Here is a 23,833-nt window from a genome sequence, read left to right as displayed (position 1 = left end):
TTTCCATTGTGTTGTTTGAGGGTCAGAGGCTTTTTGATGCATGGCTAGAGAGTTTGCAGCTATTCCCCACAGTTAATACACGATGTCCTAGATTTATTGGGGTACCAGTTTTCCAATGTGGGATTGCTTTCCACCACCTGGAAGGAAGGCCATGCTCTTTATATTTTATGGTCACAACCTATTTACAGTCCTGCTTTTTCTTCCCTTTCCCTGTGACAGACGGAAGGAGTTACAAAGCGTTTGGCCGAAAAGAATGATTTTGTGATCTTCCTATTTACACTGATGACAAGTAAGAAGACATTCTTACAAACAGCAACCCTCATTGAAGATATTTTGGGTGTTAAAAAGGTGAGCTATGTCCTCTAGCAGGTGACTAAACAGATGGGGGAGCGTATATCAGATCATCAGATTCTCAAACCCGAATGTGGCAGAGTTCCTTCAAAAGAAATTCTTTCATATTCATAGTGTTAAATTATTTTTGATGTTACTTAGGTATATTCAAGTATAAAACTAGGTTATGTTGTTTATATCAGTGAGCCTTTTATGACTGTGAAACCTATATATAAATTGGAATCACATTAAATAAGAAACTCAAAACTTCAAATTGACTTTGTGATTTTAGTGTGATGGCCAGTGTTTCTTTGCTAAGATAAAATTGCCCCTCAATAATTATCATGGTACATGTTCTTTTTAGCATATTTATACAGTTGTATGCTATGTGGTAACTCTACTTTAGAACCAGTTCTATGTATTTGAATCTGCTGTGAAACCTTTATTCATTAGAGTGTGTTTCCCATGGTGATAATGTTTGGTCTTTGCTTATTAAGTCCACCTCAATTTTTTTTAGATGCCTTCAATGATTGAGGTTGGTTAATTGCTACTAACATAAGACACAAAAATGTAAGCACTGAAATCCTGTGATTTGGTTATAAGATGGACATTCAGATTATCCATAGTTTGTTTGTTTTGTGTTTTTATAATCAGCATGTGAGTGCAGTGGATCCTACCTCTCATCTTAGCTACTTGGAAGGCTGAGGCAGAAGAATCACAAGTTTTAGGCTATCCTGGACAACTTAGTGAGACCCTAATTCTAAATAAAATACAAAGGGCTGGAGATGTAGCCCAGTGGTAGATTGTTTTTTAATTCAATCCTCAGTACTATAAAAAAATTAAAAGTTAATTAAATTTAAAAATTGTGATCCAGATAAAGGCAGTAAATTTAAAATTTCTCATCAAGAAGTCACAGGATACCCCCCACCCCACCCCTAAGACCTTGTTAGAGACTCACTGTTAGAATTTTGGTGTAATCTTTGTTAGGACTCAGAGCTTACTTCCCCAGTCCTTATCTGTTCTGAGCCTCTGTAGAGGTTTCTGTTTGGTAGATTTCTGCCCCTTAATTGCTTAGCGGGCTCCTTAAGGTTGCTGTTGCAGGGAGTAGGGTACTCATGTGCATCATGGTTACCCAAGCTCTCATTTCTGTCTTTCTGCTATGCTTTTCTGAGGACTTGCTTGTCATTTCCCAGGCAGAAGTAGCACAAGTGACCCATTGTCTTTAGGAACACATTGGAGATGTGTGCAGGCCCGAAACAGGCCCTTTGTGCCCTTTGATAAAAAGGCTTTGTTATTTTTCCAGTTATTGTGTTCTCTAGCTAGTGTGTGAGGGGCCTTCATGGCAGAAACTCCAGACTCTCTGGAAATCTCAGCATAGGAGGCAGTGATGGCTCCTTCACAACTTTTCCCACCTCATCCCTTATGCCCTCTTATTCATTTCTGTGTTGCCAAAAATGATGATGGATTCTATTATACTTGATGGGTATCTTGGCAAGTTTGCAAGGAGGATAGGCACCAAAAGAAAAGTGGGAAACTCAAAACCACAAACGGGAAGATATAATTGCAATTCATGCAATAAACAAAGGATTGGTATTCAGAATTTATCAAGAATTCTTACAAATCAGCCTGAAAAAGACAAGTAGCCTAGTTGAAAAATAAACAATGAAATGAACAAATATCTCACAGAAGAGGAACAAGTAGGCCATAAATGAGAGAGACAATGATTAACTTCATTGATAATCATGGAAATGCAAATCCTATACTATAATGAGGGACAGAGAGAGGGAATGTTGGTGAAAATGTGTATCCGTGGAAACTCTTATCTGCTGCTAATTTTTTTTTTACATTAGAAGAATTTATTTATATTTTTTGTTTTGTTTTATATTTGAATATGCACCTAATGAAGCTCTATTCAGAGGGCTAAAGCATTAGTATTTTGCTCTGGGTTACTTGTAACCTGTGCCTGAAAATACTGTGGGAAAGCTTTGTCTCAGAACAGTGATTCCTAGAAATGAGAGTTCTAGATTGAACTTAGAAGAGTTATGAAATTAGTGGGTTTACCAACTAAATAGAAAAGATCAAAGTGTGCCATGGAAGGGTATTGTCTGAAGATTTTTTTTCATATTTATGTATTCCCACATATGTATTTATTAGGATGTGATGGAAAATATAATCTTATTCCTGGTTATTGTCAAAAGAGTTGGGAAACTACTGCCCTAGAAAAACTTATGTTACTTATGTGCATCAAGTAACATATGAAAACATTTGTAGCATCATTATTTCAAAACAGAACCTAAAAGAAAGTCAGTGATCCATGTCTCTCTATACAATGGAATATTATAAAGTATTATAAGTGAATGAATAGTTGCTATAGGCAACAATAAAACTGAGTAATGGAAATGATTGATAGAAGCAAGGGATAGAAGACCATAAATAATATTTGATTTTTATAAAGCTCAAAAATAAAAACCAGGGTTGGGGTTGTGCCTCAGTGGTAAAGTGCTTACCTAGCACATGTGAGGCACTGGGTTTGATCCTCAGAACCACAAAAATAAATGAATAAATGAACAAATAAATAAAGGTGTTGTGTCCATCTACAACTAAAAGATATTAAAAAAAATAAAACTAGATTCTGTGTATAATAAAACATCTGACTTAAGCAGAGAGATATAGCAGGAAAGACATATAGAGTATGCCTTTTTAAATTTCAGAACATATTGTCTGTATCAAATATTAAATAAAAATTGTAAAAAGAAGTAGGGTTTGGGACTAATATAACAGTGTTAGAGGAACTAAAGAGCTGAAAGCCATGGTTTCCAATAATAAGACAGCTAGCTAACATTTGTGTGTAATGACTGGGGAAAGGAGACAAAGGTAGAAGCAGCTGCTTTTGGTGCTCCCTCCACAGCAGATTCCTCTCCTCCTCTATCTCCAGAAATAGAGGGCAGTGGGATTCATGAAAACATTCAGTAATCATTAGCTTTTTAGTGCGTGTTTACTGATTTCCTTCACTGCTGTGTCTTATGCATTAGAGCTCTAGGAAAAGCTAAAATATGTCCTTCCCTCAAGATAGTGTCACAATTATTTGGGAAATAGATGCAGAAACAAATAATTACAAGTCTGTGTTATGTGCAATGCTAGAGAAATTCCTAATCTAGTGGAAGTTTAGTAAATCAATAGGATGAAGGATAGTAGGTATTGCCTGAGGAATACAAGACCCATTTAAAACAAGGAAAGCTCACATAGTATAAACATTTGCAGATTTTTTTTTTTTTTGTCGGTACTAGGGGTTGAATGCAGTGACACTCTACCACTGAGCAGCCCTTTTTAAAATTTTTTTTTTTTGTTGTGAGAAAGGATCTGAACTAAATTGCCCAGACTGGCTTTGCACTTGTGATCCTCCTGCCTCAGCCACCCAAGTAATTGGGATTTAGCCTGGCAGGTTTTTTTTTTTTTGTTTTTTTTTTAACATTTACAGTTTAAGAAAGAAAAAAGAAAAATACTTTAAATATGAAGCATTTAAAAAAATTCAGTACTCATTCATAATAAAAACTAGTATTTTAATCAACTTTTTGTTAGTATAATGATGTACTGGACACAGACTACTTATGAAGAAAAAGAGGCTTATTTAGTTCACAGTTATGGAAATTGAAAGTCCAGAGAGCATTGCACAGGGTCTGTGGCAAGGGCTGTCCCTAAGCGTATCACCTTAGGGCACAAGTAGCAATGTATGAGGATGTGCAAGGGAGCAAGAAGATTACATTTTGAGGTAGGAAACAGAGAATGGTTGAGACCTTTTATAACAACCCTTTCCCAAGAACTACCAAAGAGTCCCAGGAGAAATACCTGCTGAAGGCATACTCCCAGTGTCATGAGGACCTCCTAATAGTCCCCACTTCTTAAAGGTTTCTAATAGGACCATCCTGGAGATCAAGTTCTCAGTATATAAACCTTTGATGAGGCACAAATCATAATCAAACTGCAGCAACTATGGCTGGGGTTGAGGCTCAGTGGTAGAGTACTTGCCTAACACGTGTGAAGCACTGGGTTCTATTCTCAGCACCACATAAAAATAAATAAAATAAAGGTATTTTGCCTATCTACAACTAAAAACAAAAGCAAAACTGCAGCAGCTAGAGGTAGTAGGCTATCTATTAAAACTTATAAGTAAACATTAATCTTGTAACTTTGAAAATATTTCTATTAAAGTCAAGAAAGAAAATGAGAATAACTGCTTTTTGTGCTCTATGTAAGTGGATATATATACATGTACACAAGAAATACCTGTAGGAATGTTCATTATAACATTGTATCATAGTGAAAAGTTGTACTTACCTAAATATATAAAAAGGAGAACATTTAAATTGTGGAATAAAGTGAAGAAAAATAGTTGAATCAAAGCTATTTGGATCAGTGTAGATAAACTCAGTGTTGAGTCAAAAGTAAGGTATAGTATTATAATCACACTGTGCATGGAGGTCAGTAGCATATAGTTTAATGAAAATATTTATAAGACTAAAAGTGTGGGGCTGGGATTGTGGCTCAGTGGTAGAGCACTTGCCTAGCACATGCGAGGCCCTGAGTTCGATCCTCAGCACCACATAAAAATAAATAATAAAGATATTGTATCCAACTACAACTAAAAAGTAAATATTAAAAAAAAAAAAAGAGGGGCTGAGGATGTGGCTCAAGTGGTAGTGCGCTCGCCTGGCATGCGTGCGGCCCGGGTTCCATCCTCAGCACCACATACAAACAAAGATGTTATGTACGCTGAAAACTGAAAAATAAATATTGAAATTCTCTCTCTCTCTCCTCTCTCTCTCTCTCTAAAAAAAAAAAAAAAAAAAAGAAGAAGAAGAAAAGTGTGCTCTGGGAATAACAAACACAAAGTTCAAAGCAATTGTTACTGGGGCTACAGATATAGCTTAGTGGTAGAGCACTTGCCTAGCATGTGTGAGGCCCTGGGTTCAATCCCTAGTTTAAAAGAAAGAAAAAAATAATTTGAAATGTTATTTCTTAAAAAGGAAAAAATCTAAGCCAGGTAGATTTTGTGGCTCAGGCACAGATCCAAGATATTCAGGAGGCTAAGGAAGGAGGATCACAAGTTTGAGATCGGCCTTGGCAACTTAGTGAGACCCTGTCTCAAAAATAAAAATAAATAAAAGGGGCTGTGAATATAGCTCAGTGGTGGAATGCTTGCTTAGCATGCATGAGGCCCTGGGTACAATCCCTAGTTTAAAAAAAAAAAGTTTATAGCAAAAGTAGTGGTTTATGATTTATATAATATGAGTGGCAGGACTGGTGTTTTGTTTTTTTTTTAATAAGCAAAAATGCTTCACAAGAGCAGAAGTGGAGAATAGGAACTGTGGTACTCAAAAGGATAAATTTAACCCTTGGACTAATCCTAGGAGGTTGGTTTGTCTCATTTTATAGATCCCAAGGAAAGATGAGAGATACATAATTTACGTAACTTGCACAACTGCAAATTGTAGAGCTGGAATTTGACTGAGTGGTCACATTATTGAGTCCCATTTTGGAGGGAATGCACAGGGGCACATAACAATAATCTGGCACTGAGCATGGGAATTGTTTTATTTGTATCTTCTATAGGAAATGATCCGACTAGATGAAGTTCCCAACCTGAGTTCATTAGTATCCAATTTTGATCAGCAACAGCTTGCTAATTTCTGCCGGATTCTGGCTGTCACCATTTCAGAGATGGATACAGGGAATGATGACAAGCACACACTTCTTGCCAAAAATGCTCAGCACAAGAAGAGTTTGAGCTTGGGGCCTTCTGCAGCTGAAATCAACCAAGGTAAAGTCTCCAACTTCTCAGAATTTTGAGATTGTAGCTTTGAGACCTTACCTAACTCATCTAGCTCTTTTAATATCTCTAGAGATTGATGTGTGAGGGCTCTGATAATCCACTTAAAGTATGAAAATTTACACTTGTCTGTGTTTACCTCAAAAAAACCCCACTGTTTATCAAAATTACAAATATTTATACCTTTTGACCTACTAAGCCTCTTCTAAACCTTTATCTTATAGATGTATTCAAAGTTATTCATCACAATGTTGTAATAACAAAAGTCTTGCCCAGTGCCGTGGCACTGGCCTGTAATTCCATCAGCTCAGGAGGCTGAGGCAGGAGGATCATGAGTTAAAAGCCAGCCTCAGCAATTTAGCGAGACCCTGTCTCTAAATAAAATATAATAAAGGGCTGGGGATGTGGCTCAGTGGTTAGTGCCCCTGGGTTCAATCCCCATTACCAAAACAATTAAAAATCTAGAAACAACCCAAATGTTCATCAGTAAGAGACTACTTGATAATATAATATTTATATAATAAAAAATTGTATAGCTTTAAAAAAGTGAAAATCTCTGTGTACTAGCATAGAAAAATCTCTAAGATATATTAATGATAAGGAAAATGCTTAACAGTATGTATAATATAATACTTTTGTATTAGGCTGGGAGGGAGTCTAAGGCTACATATTTATTTGCTTACATATGGTATACATAAAGAAACTAAAAGGATGCATAAGAAACCTGAAGTAGTTCCCTGCTAGGAAGTGGCTGATAATGGTGGACAGTGTCAGCATTGGCAATGGGACTTAGTATATACTTACATATGTTTGATTTAGAACTATGTGGGTATGCTAATTATTATTTTTTTTTTTATAAACCACTATTCTAACCAATATACCCCACAAATTTCTTTTTAGTAGCAAAATAACTCTATACTATTGATAATGTATTATTCTGGTCTAAGAAGGTTTTGGGGAAACTGGGTATACATCTGGCTGTAAAATATAGATGATATATATTTTTTAACTGTCTTTACAGTTCCTTTGAAAGCATTATGTTAAATGAAATAAGTCAACTCATAAAGCCAAGGGTTGTATGTTTTCTCTCATGTGGAAGCTAAAGAGAAAAATAAAAAATACGTATTGGGGAGAGGGTATCTCATAAAAATAGTGGAGACCAGTATAATAGATGAAGGGAGCCAGAGGGGAGGGAAGAGGAGAAAGAGGAGATACTGTCATATTGTGTACCTGTATAAATATGTACCAACAAATTCCACTATTTTGGATAATTATAATGTACTAATTGTTTTAAATATTTTTTTAGTTGTTGATGGACCTTTATTTTATTCATTAATTTAAATGTGGTGCTGAGAATAGAACCCAGTGCCTCATACATGTGAGGCAAGTGCTCTCCCGATGAGCCACAACCCCAGCCCTAATGTACTAATTTTTTTTTAATATTTATTTTTTAGTTGTAGTTGGACACAATACCATTATTGTTTATGTGGTGCTGAACTCAGGACCTTGAATGTGCTAGGCGAGCACTCTACTGCTGAGCCACAACTCCAGACCCTTAATGTACTAATTTTTAAAAAAACTTAGTTCTTGACTGTTAGCAGCTAAAAATTCAGACATCAAATTGTTGATAAACATATCACTTCATAGCATACCCTAATGTTAACATCCCCCCCCACAAAAGCAAAGGTACAATAATAAAAATGCACCGGAAAACTCTGACCATCCCAAGGTAGCCCTGTGATACTTTGAATACAATACTTTGTTTCTGCATTCCAGGGCTAGCTTTGCAGAGTTGGTAAGTACTAAACAGAAGCCTTCCTTTATAATATTGAATGTGCCCTCTGTTAACTCTGTTAAGGCCCAGATTGTCATAACTGTGCTTTGTGGATTATTAAGGAATAAATTTTACATGTTTCAGTTATGTCATGTAAAAAACATGAGTGTGTGGACTCTGCAGACCCCAGATTAGTGTGTTTCCCTGCAGATTTGCTTTGCCTCCTGTATCTATAGAGATGAGGCCTCCCTTGGTCTGTTAAGTGTTTGTCTCTTTTCTTTCTTTCATATAACTTTTGGAGAATTCTCATCTTAATAAGTTGAAAAATAATACTTTTAAAAATGTAAATTTTATTATGACTGAATTATACCTTAAAACTCATATAAACACACTTGTATAGCCATTGCTGCTGGTCTCTGGCAAACAGTGAGGTAACTGCTTTACCTAGAAGTGATGAAGAAGACCTCAGTGTTGTATAACTTTTAAACTGAACTTCAGTTTTAAAGAAACTTCAGTATTAAATACTTTTAAATGCAGGTGGGTGTATTAGCTGTGGCTACCATAATGAGATATCATAGATTGAGGGACTTAAATAAGTTTATTTTCTCCTAGTTCTGGAAACTAGAAGTCCTAGATCAAGTGCTGCCAAGATTGGTTTCTGGCGAGGCTTTTTTTCTATGGAGGTGGCTTGCAGATGACCACCTTCTCATTGTATCCTCTCATCTTCTTGTGGCTACAGGAGAAAGAGAAATCAATATCTATCTATTCTTTCTCTCTTTCTCTCTCTCTCTCTCTCTCTCTCTCTCTCCCCCAGGCAGATCACATTTGAAGGGGTGTATTTAGTATGCAAGAATGGGAAAATTTGGTGTTCTGAACAAAGAAACTTACAGTTATTATATTGGAGAAAGAGATATAAGAAAAATCCAGTGAGGTACAGATTTTCATGTACAACCCAAACTCTTTTTTGTTTATTTATTTTTTTTTAATCCAAACAGTACAAAAGGAACAGCAGATGTACAGTATAAAATTTGTCTTCTTCCTATGTAGTTTATGACCAGTCTCCTTCCAGAGATCTCTATATGAGCCAATCATGGGGTTAAGGAGGGAGGGAAAGAGATTGACTCTTTTTTGGGAGGGATGCGGGGGACCAGGGATTGAACTTAGGGGCACTTGGCCACTGAGCCACATGCCCAGCCCCTAATATTTTTTTGTTGTGGGAAACTTCACATAGATAAAAAGTAGAGAAATACTGTAATGATCCCTATTTACCCATTTCCCAACTTCAGTACTTATCAACTGATGGCTTGTCTTATTTTCAGTCCCATCACTACTTTGTGGGGTTTTTGGTTTTGGTGCTGGTATTGAACTCAGGGCCTCATGTATGCTCAACACATGTTCTACCACTGAGCTACACACCCAGCCTTTTGGATTAATGTGAAACAAATCCCCATCATCATGTAATTTCACTTGCATGTATTTCAGTGTTTCTATAAGACAAGTGTTTTGTTTTTAGACATGGTCATGCTGTGTTGCCCAGGCTGGTCTAGTTTATTAATTTTGGGTTATGTGATACATTTACATGGTTCATAAAAATCTACAATATAGATTGAAAGACAGGTGTTCACTTTAAAGTTTCTCATTAACTCTTATTCCAATGACCTCTAATTCCCTCTGTTCAGTTTGATGGACTTTTGGGCTATTTCCTGAGGCTATTTCTTTTGGCATCTATTGCTGTTAATTTCTTTTCTCTCCTTCCTGGGAGATTTAATGCATATATAAATAAATATTTAAAGGGGCTGAGTTATAGCTCAGTGGTAGAGTGCTTGCTTAGCATGGGCAAGGCACTGGGTTTGATCCTCACCACCACATTAAAAAAATAAATAAAGTTATTAAAAATATGAAAATAAATAAATATAGACATTAGCCTCATTTTCAAGAAGTTAAATGATGGTACCAGGATTTGAACCCAATATTCCTGCCATTAAAATTTATTGTTCTCCTATACTGATCACAATTTCTATCTTATGTGAGTGAAATGGAATTGGTAGAAACAAAGGAGATGAAATTATTGTTTTTTTCTTTATCCTTAAAATGAATGCATGTTTCTTGGTTGGTTGGGGTTTTAATCCTGTTGTGATTACTACTAGAAGTATGAGATGTGATCTTTGAGATCTTGAGGAAAACACTAATGTTAGGAGGAAAAAAGGTCTTTACTCGTGAGTAGCAGTTATTAAGAAGTTTTAAATGAGTGGTGTGTGCTTACAATTGTCACATTAGTTTTAAATTTTAAGTCTGAGATTTTTAAATGTTCTTGAACCTTAGAAAACAAGATTGGATATAAACTGGTCACTAATATCAAAACATCTTATATGTAAATTTCCACGTGATGCAAATCTATTATCTTTGTGGAAATTCATCACTGTGTTGTCTGTACTCTTTTATTCCTTTTTATTCTATTTAATAGTATGCGAGCTGGTTGTCCTTTGTCTGTCTCTATCCCACTAAATAAAAACAATTCTTCAATTTCCTATAAAAAAAGAAAAGAATGCTTGTCTTTTTTCTTCCTACTGGTAAATGTTTGTTACAGGAAAGTCAGAGATTACATATATGTAGCTGTGTGTATGTGTGTGTGGCGGGGGGCCATACTGGGGATTGAATCTGCAGCCTCATAAATGCTAAGGCAAGTGCTCTAGACCACTGAACTACATCTCCAGCTCAAGAGAACTAATTTTTAAAATTTGTTCTTTTTTATTTTTTTAAATATATATATTTTTTTAATTGTAGTTGGTCACAATACCCTTATTTTAATTAATTATTTTTTCGTGGTGCTGAGGATCGAACCCAGGGCCTCGCACATGCTAGGCAAATGCTCTACTGCTGAGCCACAACTCCAGCCCCCAAATTTGTTCTTTTTAGATGTGTATGACAGTAGAGTATATTTTGACATTTATACATGGACCAATATAAGTTTTTTTAAATATTTGTCTTAGATGTTGATGTATCTTTATTTTTTAATAATTCTTTTTTTTTAATTTTAAATTTATTTGTTTATTCCAATTTGTTATACATGACAGCAGAATGCATTTCAATTCATAGTACACATATAGAGCACAATTTTTCATGTCTCTGATTGTATACAGAGTCACACCATTCGTGTCTTCATACATGTGTTTAGGGTAATGATGTTCATCTCATTCCACTATCTTTCCTACCCCCATGCCGCCTCACTTCCCCTCCCTCCCCTTTGCCCTATCTAAAGTTCCTCTATTCCTCCCATGCCTTCCCCACCAACCCCATTATGGATCAGCATCCACATACCAAAAAACGTTCAACATTTGTTTTTTGGGGATTGGCTTACTTCACTTAGCATAATATTCTCTACCTTCATCCATTTACTTACAAATGCCATGATTTTAGACAGATCTTTATTTCATTCATGTATTTATATGAGGTGCTGCGAATTGAACCCAGTGTCTGACACATGCTAGACAAGTGCTCTGCCACTAGCCACAACCCAAGCCCAAGACAAGTAGTTTTTTTTTAATTAATGGCTCTTTTTCTTTTTCTTTTTTTAATTTTTTAAATTTTTTATTTTTATTTATAGGTGGACACAATCTCTTTAGTTTATTTTATGTGGTGCTGAGGATCAAACCCAGTGCCTCACGCATGCTAGGCGAGCACTCTGCCTCTGAGCCCCGACAACTCCAGCCCTGACAAGTAGTTTTTAAAGGAGCATTTATATGCTCTACTCAGGAACAGCTGCAGTATAAACCTTTTACGTGCTTTTCTTTTTTATATGTATATTTTAAAGAAACAGATGTTTAAATTTTTGAAGAAAATGAGCTTAAATCATTATTTTTAATAATTTACTTTTTTCTCCAACAAATAAATTTAGAAAGTTTTTTTGAGTCACTATGTAAAGATTTATGTCCTCATTTTCAGGGTCTTGTTGAATTCCATCATGTGGATTTATCATTATATTTAATCATTCTGCTGTTGCTGAACATTTAGTTATCTTAACCTTTATAGTATTATAAAAACCACATCAATGAATACCTTTTTTAAAAAATTAACTTTGTTTTAATTAGTTATACATAGTAGAGTCTACTTTGATATATCATATATAATGGAGTATAATCTCTCATTGTTTCTCATCCTTCTGGTTATATATGATGTAGAATCTTACTGGTCAAATAGTTATATATGTACATAGGGTAATGATGTCTGATTCATTCTACTATCCTTCCTACCCCCATATCCCCTCTCAATGAATATCTTTATATAGATATTTTTGTATATATTATTGGATATTTTCTTCTGACAAATTCTAAGATATGGGCCTGTTGGCTCAAAGAAACACAAATTTAAGGCATAAAGGTTATTCCAGTGTATATTTGCAACAATAGATAAAAGAGAGCCACCGTGCACCTGCTAAAAATTGACTTGTTTTTTTAAATTTTATTGTTATTTTACCTTGGCTTGGCATTTCATCTTAAAAGAGTAGCTCTGACTAACTGCAATCACAATAAGAATCATTAGTATTATGAAAATTGTTGAGTGCTTTAGAGCCCATTTTGCCAGTATTTATTTTGAAAATTTCTTCATTCTCTCCCTATCAGCGGCCCTTCTCAGCATCCCTGGCTTTGTCGAGCGGCTCTGCAAACTAGCAACTAGAAAGGTGTCAGAATCAACAGGTACAGCCAGCTTCCTTCAGGAGTTGGAGGAGTGGTACACATGGCTAGACAATGCTTTGGTGCTGGATGCCCTGATGCGAGTGGCCAATGAGGAGTCTGAGCACAATCAAGGTACTTTGAGTGGGTCCCCTGTGTGGTGAGCTGTTTTTCATTGGGGGGGGCGGGTTTGCTGGAGGCATTCTTAACCGCCTTTCCAAGAAGGATTTGAGATTTGCTAAAAGTACAATTCTCCTTAAGGTGTCCTAGACCATGACTATTAAGACTCTTGATATCTGGTTACAGCAGCCTTATTGAACTCCTCAGAGTAACTCTGCAAGGAGAAGGGCCATCTTGCAGAACCTAGGTGGCTATGTTTAGGGATTAATGGAGGCCAATAATCAGAGCATTCTTAGGAACTCATGGAATCATTCTTGTCTGATGTTCATCCTACATGTTTCTTTGTCTTCTTTTTTTGCTCTGCCCTGCCTTTTTCTGGTTCCCTTGGTGGGACTAGGTAGCCTAATGTGGGTATATAGACTCCTAGTCTAAGCCCCATCTTCCTAGTAAAGGACTCTGGCCTATCTTGGGTCAGATGCTTATATCTGAAGCATTTGACTCTGGTCAACAGGATGGAATCAGAGTGTAGGAAGAATCCTTGAGGATTCTTAACTTCCAAAAAAGGAATATGGCACCTCCCTGGGATACAGGCTGCCAACTTTTCATATCCCCTCCAACTCCCAAATTGAAGAAGCTAAGTTCTTTGGGAGTATGGTTTAACCCAGCTCTTAGTAAACTCATAGTGTGGAAGCTCTACCCATGTTCTTCAGGCCAAGAATACTATGGTTTCAATTGCTCTTGCCCCAGCTCACTTATTTCCAAAGATTTCCCATCAGGAGAGATGGAAGTGGAGAGAGCTAGGGGCCAAGAGGTTTTGCCTAAGGGAAGAGGCACTTAGTAAGAACAGAAACTTGGGAGATTTATACCTAAGGGTAATAATTTCAAAAACTATAGAGATTTTAGTACTAAGCAAATAAAAGAAGGTTGGTTATTCTTAATTAAGAGCAACAAACTAAACAATAAACCAGCTAGTTCACCATAAAAGCAAGGTAAGAGATCTCTAAGAAGAACTCTCCTAAGGTCAGAACTAATTTCATCCTCAAAAACTATCCCTGCTTGGGGCTGGGGTTGTAGCTCAGTAGTAGAGTACTTGCCTCGCACTTGTGAGGCACTGGGTTCGATCCTCAGCACCATATAAAAATAAATAAAATAAAGGTCTTGTATCCCTCTACAACTGAAAAAATTCTTAGAAACAAAACAAACCTATCCCTGCTTGAATTCGACCAAATCAGACTTCGGAGCAATTTATGCCCCTGGACATTATCAAAAATAGTATTCAGCCAGCACTTTGTGGAGCCTAACTTCTGGGTGTGATACCAGAACAGGCAGAAAGCTTAATAGAGATTGGAGAAAGAGCCAGTCAGAGAGAACCATCCCAGGGAGACTGTATGCATGCCCTGTCTGAAGTATAACGGTAAAGTCTTCACTAGTCTATTGGAGAAATGGACTTTACTGAAATAGTCTGGCCCTAAAGGGGAACCATCTCCAGAGTGTGGGGCGCCAATTGCCAGGTTTCTGTTTGAGACTAAAAGGCTCAGGGGTTACTCCAGTTGAACTGGGCTGCGCAAAATAACCACCCAAGAGACACAAATACCTTTTTCTTTGGGGTCACTGTGATGGCTCCTCTGACCTTAAGGGTCCACAGGAAGAGAGAGAGAGAGAGCACACATAGGTTCACCCCTTTTATTGAGGAGAAGCTATTCAAATGAGGTAAGGGATCAGGTTTCAGGGGGCTGACATCTAGATAGGCCATACCCAAGGGCACAGTAAGAGAAGAGGACACAAGGCACTTCCATGGAGCATTCTATCCTAAGCAGGGCAAGGGGTTATATTACAAAAGAACAGGTAAGCATAGCTCCACCCATGGGGCTGTAGCAAGACACGGGCCCGGGCACGAAGACAGTCACTCGAACTCTAGAAGAGCAGGGCAGTCTAGCAGCATGGGTGCCTGACACCACATCACCCAGCAGAGGAGTTAACTCAGTCACGTGCGAGGTTGATCTCCCACACTACAATATATTACCTATATGTTAGTTTTTAATAAAAATTATGATAATACAAAGAAACAGGAAAATGTAACCCATATAAAACCAAAAGTAAGCAATGGAGATTGCCTATGAAGGCCTAGATAAGAGATTTAACAGGGACTACAAAGCAGCCATTAGAAATATGATCTAAGAGGCTGGGGTTGTGGCTCAGCGATAGTGTGCTGTCCTCGCACATGCGAGACCCTGGGTTCAATTCTCAGCACCACATAAAAATAAAAAAATAAATAAACAAGTGAAATAAAGGTGTTGTGTCCAACTACAACTTAAAAAAAAAAAAAAGAAAGAGAAAAAGAAATATGATCTAAGGGCTATGGCTATGGCTCAGTGGTGGAGCGCTTGCTTAGCATGTGTGAGGCACTCGGTTCGATCCTTAGTACCACGTAAATAAATAAATAAATAAATAAAGGTATTGTGTTCATCTACAATTAAAAAGAATTAGAATTGTAATGCAAAAAATAATAATAAGAGAGCTCATGTATAATGGCATAATATGGCATGAACATACTTTATATACAGAGATACAAAAAATTATGCTGTGAATGGATAATTATTATTGAAATACATTCCACTATTGTCATGTATTTAAGAAATAAAAAAAATCAATTATATTTCTGTATACTAGTTATGAACATTGACATCGATATTAAAAATATAATACTAAAAAAAAGAGAATTAAGAAGAAAAAAAAGAAATATGGTCTAAAAAGTAAAGGAAACTCTTTGTAGAAGTAAAAAAAAAAGTTCCTGGCATGGTGGCACATACCTGTAATCCCAGTGGCTTGGGAGGCTGAGGCAGGAAGATCACAAGTTCAAAGCCAGCCTTAGCAACTTAGCTGGATCTTAAGCAACTCGGCGAGACCCTGTCTCTAAAATAAAATTTAAAAAGAGCTGGGGATGTGGGTCAGTGGTTAAGCAACCCTGGGTTCACTCCCCAGTACCAAAAAAAAAAAAGCTTTGATGATGATGTTTCATTAATTAGATAACAATAGAATGGAAATATTAAAAAAAGTCACATGGACATACTGAAGTTGAATAGTAAAATAACTGAATGAAAATTAATTAGAAGAACTCAGCAGTAGATTTGAACTGGCAAAAGAGAATCAAAAAACTTGAGGGGCTGGGGCTGTAGCTCAGTGGTAGAGTTCTTGCCTTGCAATTATGAGGCACTGGATTTGGTCCTCAGTACCACATAAAAATAATAAAGATATTGTGTTCATCTACAACTTAAAAAAAATTAAACAAAAACTTGGGCTGGGTTTGTGGCTCAGTGGTAGAGCACTTGCTGCACATGTGTGAGGTACTGGCTTTGATTCCCAGCACTGCACATAAATAAGTGAACAAAATAAAGGTCCATCAACAACTTAAAAAAAAACTTGAAAAATAGATTAAGATCCAGTATTATGAATAACAGTGAATAAACAATTAAGAGGGGCTAGGGTTGTAGCTCAGTGGTAGAGCACTTGCCTAGCATGTGTGAGGCACTGGGTTTGATTCTTAGCACTGTGTATAAATAAATGAATGAAATAAAGAAATGTCCATCAACATCTAAAAAAATATTTTTTTTAAATTAAGAAATATGAACAGAGCCTCAGAATAACGTGAGATAGTGTTAAGTGCACCAAGATGTGTATAGGAGAAGTAGCAGAAGGAACAGGAAAATAAATTTCAAAAGGTGAAAACAACCCAAATTTAATGAAAAACATTAATGTACATATCCACGAAGCTTAAAGAAGTCCAAGTAGAATAAACTCAGTAAGGTCTACACCCAGACACATAATAAAAATGGTTAAAGACAAAGAAAATCTTGAAAGTTGCAAGAGAAAAATGGTTTGTCGTGCCCAAGAGTATTCAATAGGATTTAATAACTGACTCTTCATTAGGAATAGTGGATACCAGACATAGTGATACCCAAAGTGCTTGCTGAAAGAGAAAAACTGTCAATCAAGAATTGTCTTTCTTGGGGCTGGGGATGTGGCTCAAGCGGTAGCGCGCTTGCCTGGCATGCATGCGGCCCTGGTTCGATCCTCAGCACCACATACAAACAAAGATGTTGTGTCTGCCAAATACTAAAAAATAAATATTAAAAAAATTAAAAAAAAAAAAAGAATTGTCTTTCTTGCAAAACTGTCCTTCAAAAATGAATAGACATTCCAATGTGATGGTCATCATTATACAAAGTACATGTATGAAGACTTGAATTGAGTGTTAACATACCTTATATACAAACAGATATGAAAAATTGTGGTATATATGTGTATTAAGAATGAAAAAAAGTACATATATAATGGCATAAATTGACATGAACATACTTTATATACAGAGATATGAAAAATTGTGCTCTGTAATAAGGATTGTAATGCATTCCACTGTTGTCGTGTATTTAAAAAAATAATAAAATCAATTTAAAAAATTAAAGAAAAAAATGAATAGATATTCCTAGATAAACAAAAACAGAAACTCCTTATTGTCAGACAAATATGTGGAAATTAAGTAATACCATCTTATGAGAAATACCAAAGGAACTTTATGTTGAAAGCAGGTGACTTCAGACAGTTCTTTTCAATGATAACAATCTTAGGGAGTATAAAGAGGTATCTTATTATAGAACTGATTTGCATTTCCCTGATGGCTCATGATGCTGAACAACTTTTCATGGCTTAATGGCCATCTGTGTATCTTCTTTGAAGAAATGTCTTTTTGGATCCTTTGTCTATATTTTGAAATGTATTGTCTGATTATTGAACTAAAGGTGTTCTTTAAACATTCCAGATTCAAGTACCTTATTCAATACATGGTTTGCAAAAATGTTCTCCCTCCTTCATTCTGTGGGTTTGTCTTTTCACTCCCCCCACTATGACCCCCTAGAGCAACTCCTTTATTCTAAAAGTGCTGGAATGTGAGACTGAACATTTTCCCCAGCAAGATCATGGACATGATCTTGGACACTTTTTTCAAATTATACTGGAGGTTCTGGTGAGGGCAGCTGGGGACCAAACAAAGAAATTAAAGGCCTTCAAATTGGAAGAATGGAGACTCTCTGTTTACAGATGACATGATCTTGTTTGTGGAAAAAACTTAAGGTATTTATTTTTTAAAAAAAGTTTTTACTAAACTAGTAAGTTCAGTGTTCCAGGATGCAAGATTAATTAAAAAAGCAGTTTCACTTAGAATAGCATCAAGAAGAACAAAACATTTCAGAATAAGTTTAACAAAGAAGTACAAAACTATACTCTAAAAATTACAAAATAACATTGAAAGAAATTAAAGAAGACCTAATAAATGAGAAGACATTTCATTTGCTTGGCCCTGCCCAGTACATTCCAGGGCAGCCGCCTTTACCCCCACAGTGCTGCCAACAGCTGGCCTAGGAAACAGTACTGTCCTTCAGTGTTGTGCAGGCCTCAGGGACATGCCACGTCTCTCTGAGCCCCACATCTGCAAAGCACCCCCTTCAGTGGCCTGGGGCCTGTGATGGGCATCTGTGACCAGTCCCACCTGAGGTCTGACCATCACAGGCCCTTCTCTGGAGGCTGATATCCTCCACGTGAGATGACAGAGTTGGTGCAGGGCCAATTCTGGTGAAGGAGCATTTGTCTTGCACCATTGGAAACCCCATCTAGCAGTGGCCAGACTGGCCAGTGGCTGCTGTTGTGTGTACCTTGTTAAGCTGAAGCCTTAGGAACTTTTTCATTACTCACAGAAACTAATTATACCCTGGTGATGGTACAGAAGGGCTGTTTTCTTATTCCTGATCTGAATGACTACCAGAAGAAAGGCATAAGGTAGAGCAATTGGACCTCTGGCTCTCCTTGTGTTATAAGATCTCAGACCTCAATAACCCCTTTTAGCCTAAGAACAAAGCTTGCTTGAACAAATGATTTTGAATTGTGAATGAAAAATCTTGCTCTTTCTGTAATGAGAAAGAATTAAAGATAAACAGTAGTGAGGCAGAGGTGCTCAGAGTCCAAGAGGAATTGGAAACTGTGGATACCATCCAGCCAGACATGGAGCTGGGACAACTTAGACCAGTCTAGACAGCTTATCTCCTTTGGTGAGGCCCTAAAACATTTCCAGACTCTGGACCTGTCCTCCTTCAAGAAGAGAATTTAGCCAACTATTGAAAGGATTGGGCTTGTCGCCTCTAGCTCCATCTCTTCAGGTCTCCAAGGCTCTACCGGAAAGAAAGGGACTTGGTCCTGACCATTGCTCAGTGTGCCTGTCAGGACTACCACAGGACAGATGCTGCATAGGTGGTCAGAACAGAGTACTGTGCCCCCTCAGCTGAGACCAGACCAGGGCTCTTTACCCTGATGGCAGGCAAGAGTGGGAGCTGAAAGGAGGGTGTCTTGAGTATCTAGTCCTCCCCCCAAGGGACAGGCTAGCAGATAGTATGGGTGACCTGAATAGCCATGACCCAGTGCATCACATCCACCAGACCATTTACAAGAAGCAAACAGGCTCCAAGCTCAACTGTGCCTTCCACAAAGACTACTGGGAGGACCTGGGCTTTCAGGGAGCAAATCCAGCCACAGACCTTAGAGGGGCAAGCTTCCTTGCCTTTCTTCATCTGCTATAGCGGGTGATGGGTACAAAGACCTTGCTGATGGCCCAGATTTCCCCCCATCTTGTCACCATTTCCAAAAGTTCTCTTTCAGTTTGTTGTCCATGAATGTCACCCACATCACCATCCAGACATTGAGAGAAGAATCTCTCTCCGGGAAGTGTAATCAGCAGCAAAAGGTCATTGCCATGGTGAATAGCTTCTACACTGCCACTTTCCTCTATCTCAGACTCAGGCTTTATCCTTAAGAACTTGGAAGCATTGGCCAAGAAGAATCCACAATGGCTGCTCAACACCCTGGAGATCTACCTGGCCTAGGTGTCAAAGGGATAGGCCTCCTTGTTGACACAGAAGTGTTCTGGGTCATAAGCCCTTTGCTTCACGGATCTCACCTTCACAGGTGTGAGTGACCTGCAGGACTGATCTGAGCAGCCCCAGAGACTGACTGATAGGAAGATTCCTGGGCTGGGCCACCAGGCTTCAGAGGGCATGGGACAAACCACATCTGGAGCCCCCTGGCTGAGCCAAGCACCTTTCTAAGGTGAGATGGCAAGCTTCTGGACTTGGTTGCAGAAAGCCAAGCACCCTCACCACTCAGAGTGACTAAACCTGACCTACTCCCTATAGACCTCTAGAACAAGGAAAGTCTTATTTGTTCCCAGCTGGGCTTCAGTTCCCAGGTTTGGATTACAGGAAACAGTAGCAGTGAGTGGAGCATGAGGCACAATAGCCCCAACTGGATGTGCCACACTTCCCCACAGGAAAGGAGATTACCAAATAGAAGCAGCTAGAATTCTGACTCCCTAGCTAGCCTCTGGTTAGAATCTAAAGAAAGACAGCAGTGACTGCAGCCAGCAGGAGGCAGCATAACCCAGAGAAAGCGCACTAACAGGCTTGTCAGGGCCTGTCTCTCCTCCCTATCCCTTCCCTCCCCTCCCCTCCTCTCCAGTTTGTGATCTAAACATGAACATTGGGCTAGTGTCTCCTGGCTGCTCCCTCCTAACCATTCATGAGCTAGGGCTTCCTCCAGGGAAGGCTACATACTTCCCCAGGATGGTATTCTGGCCTGAGTGAGGAAGAAGGAAGTGTCTCACATTCCAGCACTTTTAGAATAAAGGAGTTGCTCTAGGGGGTCATAGTGGGGGGAGTGAAAAGACAAACCCACAGAATGAAGGAGGGAGAACATTTTTGCAAACCATGTATTGAATAAGGTACTTGAATCTGGAATGTTTAAAGAACACCTTTAGTTCAATAATCAGACAATACATTTCAAAATATAGACAAAGGATCCAAAAAGACATTTCTTCAAAGAAGATACACAGATGGCCATTAAGCCATGAAAAGTTGTTCAGCATCATGAGCCATCAGGGAAATGCAAATCAGTTCTATAATGAGATACCTCTTTATACTCCCTAAGATTGTTATCATTGAAAAGACAGATAATAAGTCTTGAAAAGGATATAGAGATATTGAAATGCATAATTCAGTTTATTTTTCTTTCCTTTTCTTTTTTTGTTGGGGAGGGTACTGGAGATTGAACTCAGGGGCACTTGACAACTGAGCCATATCACCAGCCCTATTTTTTTAAGTTGTTGATGGGCCTTAATTTTATTCATTTATTTATATGTGGTGCTGAGAATCGAACCCAGTGCCTCACACATGCTAGGCAAGTAGCACTGAGTTGTTTAGCTCCTTGCTTTTTGCTGAGGCTGGTGCAATCCTCCTGTCTCAACCTCCCGAGCTGCTTAGATTATAGGTGTGCACCTGCCCTTTTTTGTTTGTTTGTTTTTGTTTTGTTTTTTGAGATGGGGTCTCTGTTATACAGGCTGGCCTTGAACTTGAAATCCTCCTGCCTCAGCCTCATGACTAGCTGGGATTACAGGCAAGCACTACTGTACCCAGCCTTATTTGCTTTTGATGGCCTATAAGGCAGTGCAGACAATTTGGAAAATAGTCTGGGAGTTCCTCAAAAGTTAACATACAGTCACCATATGTCCCAGAAATTCTACTCCTAGCTATATACCGAAGAGAAACAAAGAGATGTTTATACACAAACATATTCATGAATGTTCATTATAGCATATTCATAATAGCTAAAATATGGAAACAGCCTAAATATCTACCAACTGATGAGTAGATAAACAAGATGTGAGTTTTTTTCATGTAGAATACTATTCATCCAATTGTTTTAAAACCATGCTTAAACATGAATAAGCATTGTAAACATTGTGCCAAGTGAAAGAAGCAGTGATGAAAGATATTATGCGAATTCATTTATATGAACCATCCTATATAGGCAATTCCATGGAGTCAGAAATTGAGTGGTTGTTTAGAGCTCGGGGTTTAGTAGGAAGTATAGAGAGTGACTGTTAATAAGTACAAGTTTTCTTTTTAGGGTATTGAAAATGTTCTAAAATGATTGTGGTGATGACTGCACAACTATGAATATCCTAAAAGTCAGTGAATTATGATTGATTTAATGAGTGAAGTGTATGGTATGTGAATCATAGCTTAAAACCGTTTTTAAAAACTGGTGAGTTAATATGGCCCAGAAAGTGGAGTGCAGTGCAGACATATGGAAAATGATCACTACTTTCATAAGCCTTACGGAGCTGAAGAGATTTGGAGGGAAGGACACGCCTCTTGAACTAGTTTTCTGTTCTTCGTCCTTGGAAGTGACCTTGTTGCTATGCTCTAGCTATTGCTTTGGAGATGTTCTTGCAAATATTTCTCCCCACAGAGTTGGTCAGATTATACAAGCCCAGCACCAAAAGTTGGCTGTGTCTTGGGGCAGAATCTGAGCTGCCATGTCTCTCTCTCCAGAGACACTCATTTCTGAGGGTGCCTGTGTGCCCCACATTGCACCTGCACCTTCCATAGCCATCCTTTCTTGCAGGCCTCCCTAAAGTCCCCCATGCAGGTAGTGTGGATCCTGGGGCTTTCTAGCAAGTGTGCAGCAGAGACAGATTCTGCAGGCTGGTTCCCCAGAATCTCCACATATCACTGGACCCATATTTGGTCTGGGAATTGACCAAGGAGTCCCAACACGGACTTAGTCATTCTGGTTTTTCTCCCAAAGTGCAGGAAAATATACGTGAAAAAATAGAATTTTCTTAATTAGTTTATCTCCAGAAAATTTTTCCTTAGTCTTTACCTACTGCCACTTTAATTGCTATTAAGAGCATGAAGATTGAAAAGAAGAAAACCCGGTAATAAATTATAATTAGATATGAGAAAGAAGTTCTGGTGTGCTGTTGCCCAGTAGGGTAACCATAGATAACAATTATGTGCTGTAAAATTGTGCTATATCTCAAAAAGCTAAAGAAAAAGGATTTTGGATGTTTTTACCATAAAGAAATGATAAATATTTGAAAAGATAAATGTTTTTAAAGATTTAAGCATTACAAAGCATATACATACATGTCAGCACATCACATGGTACCCCATTAATATGTACAATTTTTATGTATTGTGCTTGTATATGCAGAGTTCAGCACATTATAAATGGCTGTTGGTGAACCAGTCTTTGATGCCTTTCAGATATCAAGGGTCACATACATAAATTAAGTTTATAAGAGAGAAAAGAAAATATTAGCATTACTACATGCTTATAAGTTGCTGACTTGTGCTGGCCACTATTCTGAGTACCTCCAAAATATTAGTTTCTTCTGTCTTTGAAACATTATTAGGAGGTATGTACTATTGTCATTATCACTCTTCTACAGATGAATGAGGATGGTTACTGAAGCACATAAAGGTCAACTAAGGCTACCCAGCTAGTAAATGAGTTTCCAGCTCAGCAGCCTGACTTCAGCATCTGTGTTCTTACCCACTGTGCCATGCTGCCTCCCAAGTCATGCTTCATTTGTCAGCTTGTCCTCTTCCAGGGTTATGATTTTATTTATTTGTTTGTTTGTTTGTTTGTTTATTTATTTATTTAGAAAGATTGAGAGTGAGAAAGAGGGAGAGAGAGAGAATTTTTTTAATATTTATTTTTTAGTATTTGGCGGACACAACATCTCTGTATGTGATGCTGAGGATCGAACCCGGGCCGCACGCATGCCAGGCAAGCACACTACCGCTTGAGCCACATCCCCAACCCGGGTTGTGATTTTATATTGGTGATATAATGTCACTGGGAAAAATTGTTCTGGGTCTGTAGGGTGGAATAAATCAGGCTCTTATGTTATGACACCCTGCAGAAATCACAGTGTCTCCTGGGTCGGCCTTCTCTGAATGGGTTTGATAACCACTTCCTGTATACATAGTTCTTCTGGCCTTTGCAAAAGGCCTCTAGAGAAATAGGTCCAGTAGGAGCTTGAAGAAACCTTAGCAGTTACTGATTCACCCTTTCACCTTAAAGATGAGGAAACTGAAAGGAAATGATTCTCCTAAAGTCACCCAGCCTCTCCTGACTGTGACCATTGCCTTCTAAAAGGGATCTATCTAATGGTGACTGAGGCTTCCTAAGAATCCATTGCTGGGTTTTTCTTGTGTTCCTCAT

At 38.0% G+C, this 23,833-nt stretch overlaps 1 protein-coding gene and 1 pseudogene across 2 annotated transcripts in view; both read left to right on the top strand.

Moving 5' to 3' along the window:
• Trpc4ap (transient receptor potential cation channel subfamily C member 4 associated protein) overlaps window positions 1–23,833 on the top strand; it is a 77,974-nt gene that overhangs the window by 34,958 nt on the left and 19,183 nt on the right. For both annotated transcript variants that reach the window (XM_076851741.1, XM_076851740.1), the window contains exons 6-8: window positions 220–348; window positions 5,941–6,148; window positions 12,551–12,736. In XM_076851741.1, coding sequence (XP_076707856.1) covers window positions 220–348; window positions 5,941–6,148; window positions 12,551–12,736 — 523 coding nt within the window. The remainder of the gene's footprint in view (window positions 1–219; window positions 349–5,940; window positions 6,149–12,550; window positions 12,737–23,833) is intronic.
• On the top strand, window positions 14,114–23,360 carry LOC143393516 (ELMO domain-containing protein 3-like; annotated as a pseudogene).

The sequence above is a fragment of the Callospermophilus lateralis genome, chromosome 3, assembly GCF_048772815.1.
Source record: "Callospermophilus lateralis isolate mCalLat2 chromosome 3, mCalLat2.hap1, whole genome shotgun sequence".
Lineage (NCBI taxonomy): Eukaryota > Metazoa > Chordata > Mammalia > Rodentia > Sciuridae > Callospermophilus > Callospermophilus lateralis.
The sequence above is the reverse complement of the archived record's forward strand: the minus strand, read 5'-3'. Positions and strand labels throughout refer to the sequence as shown.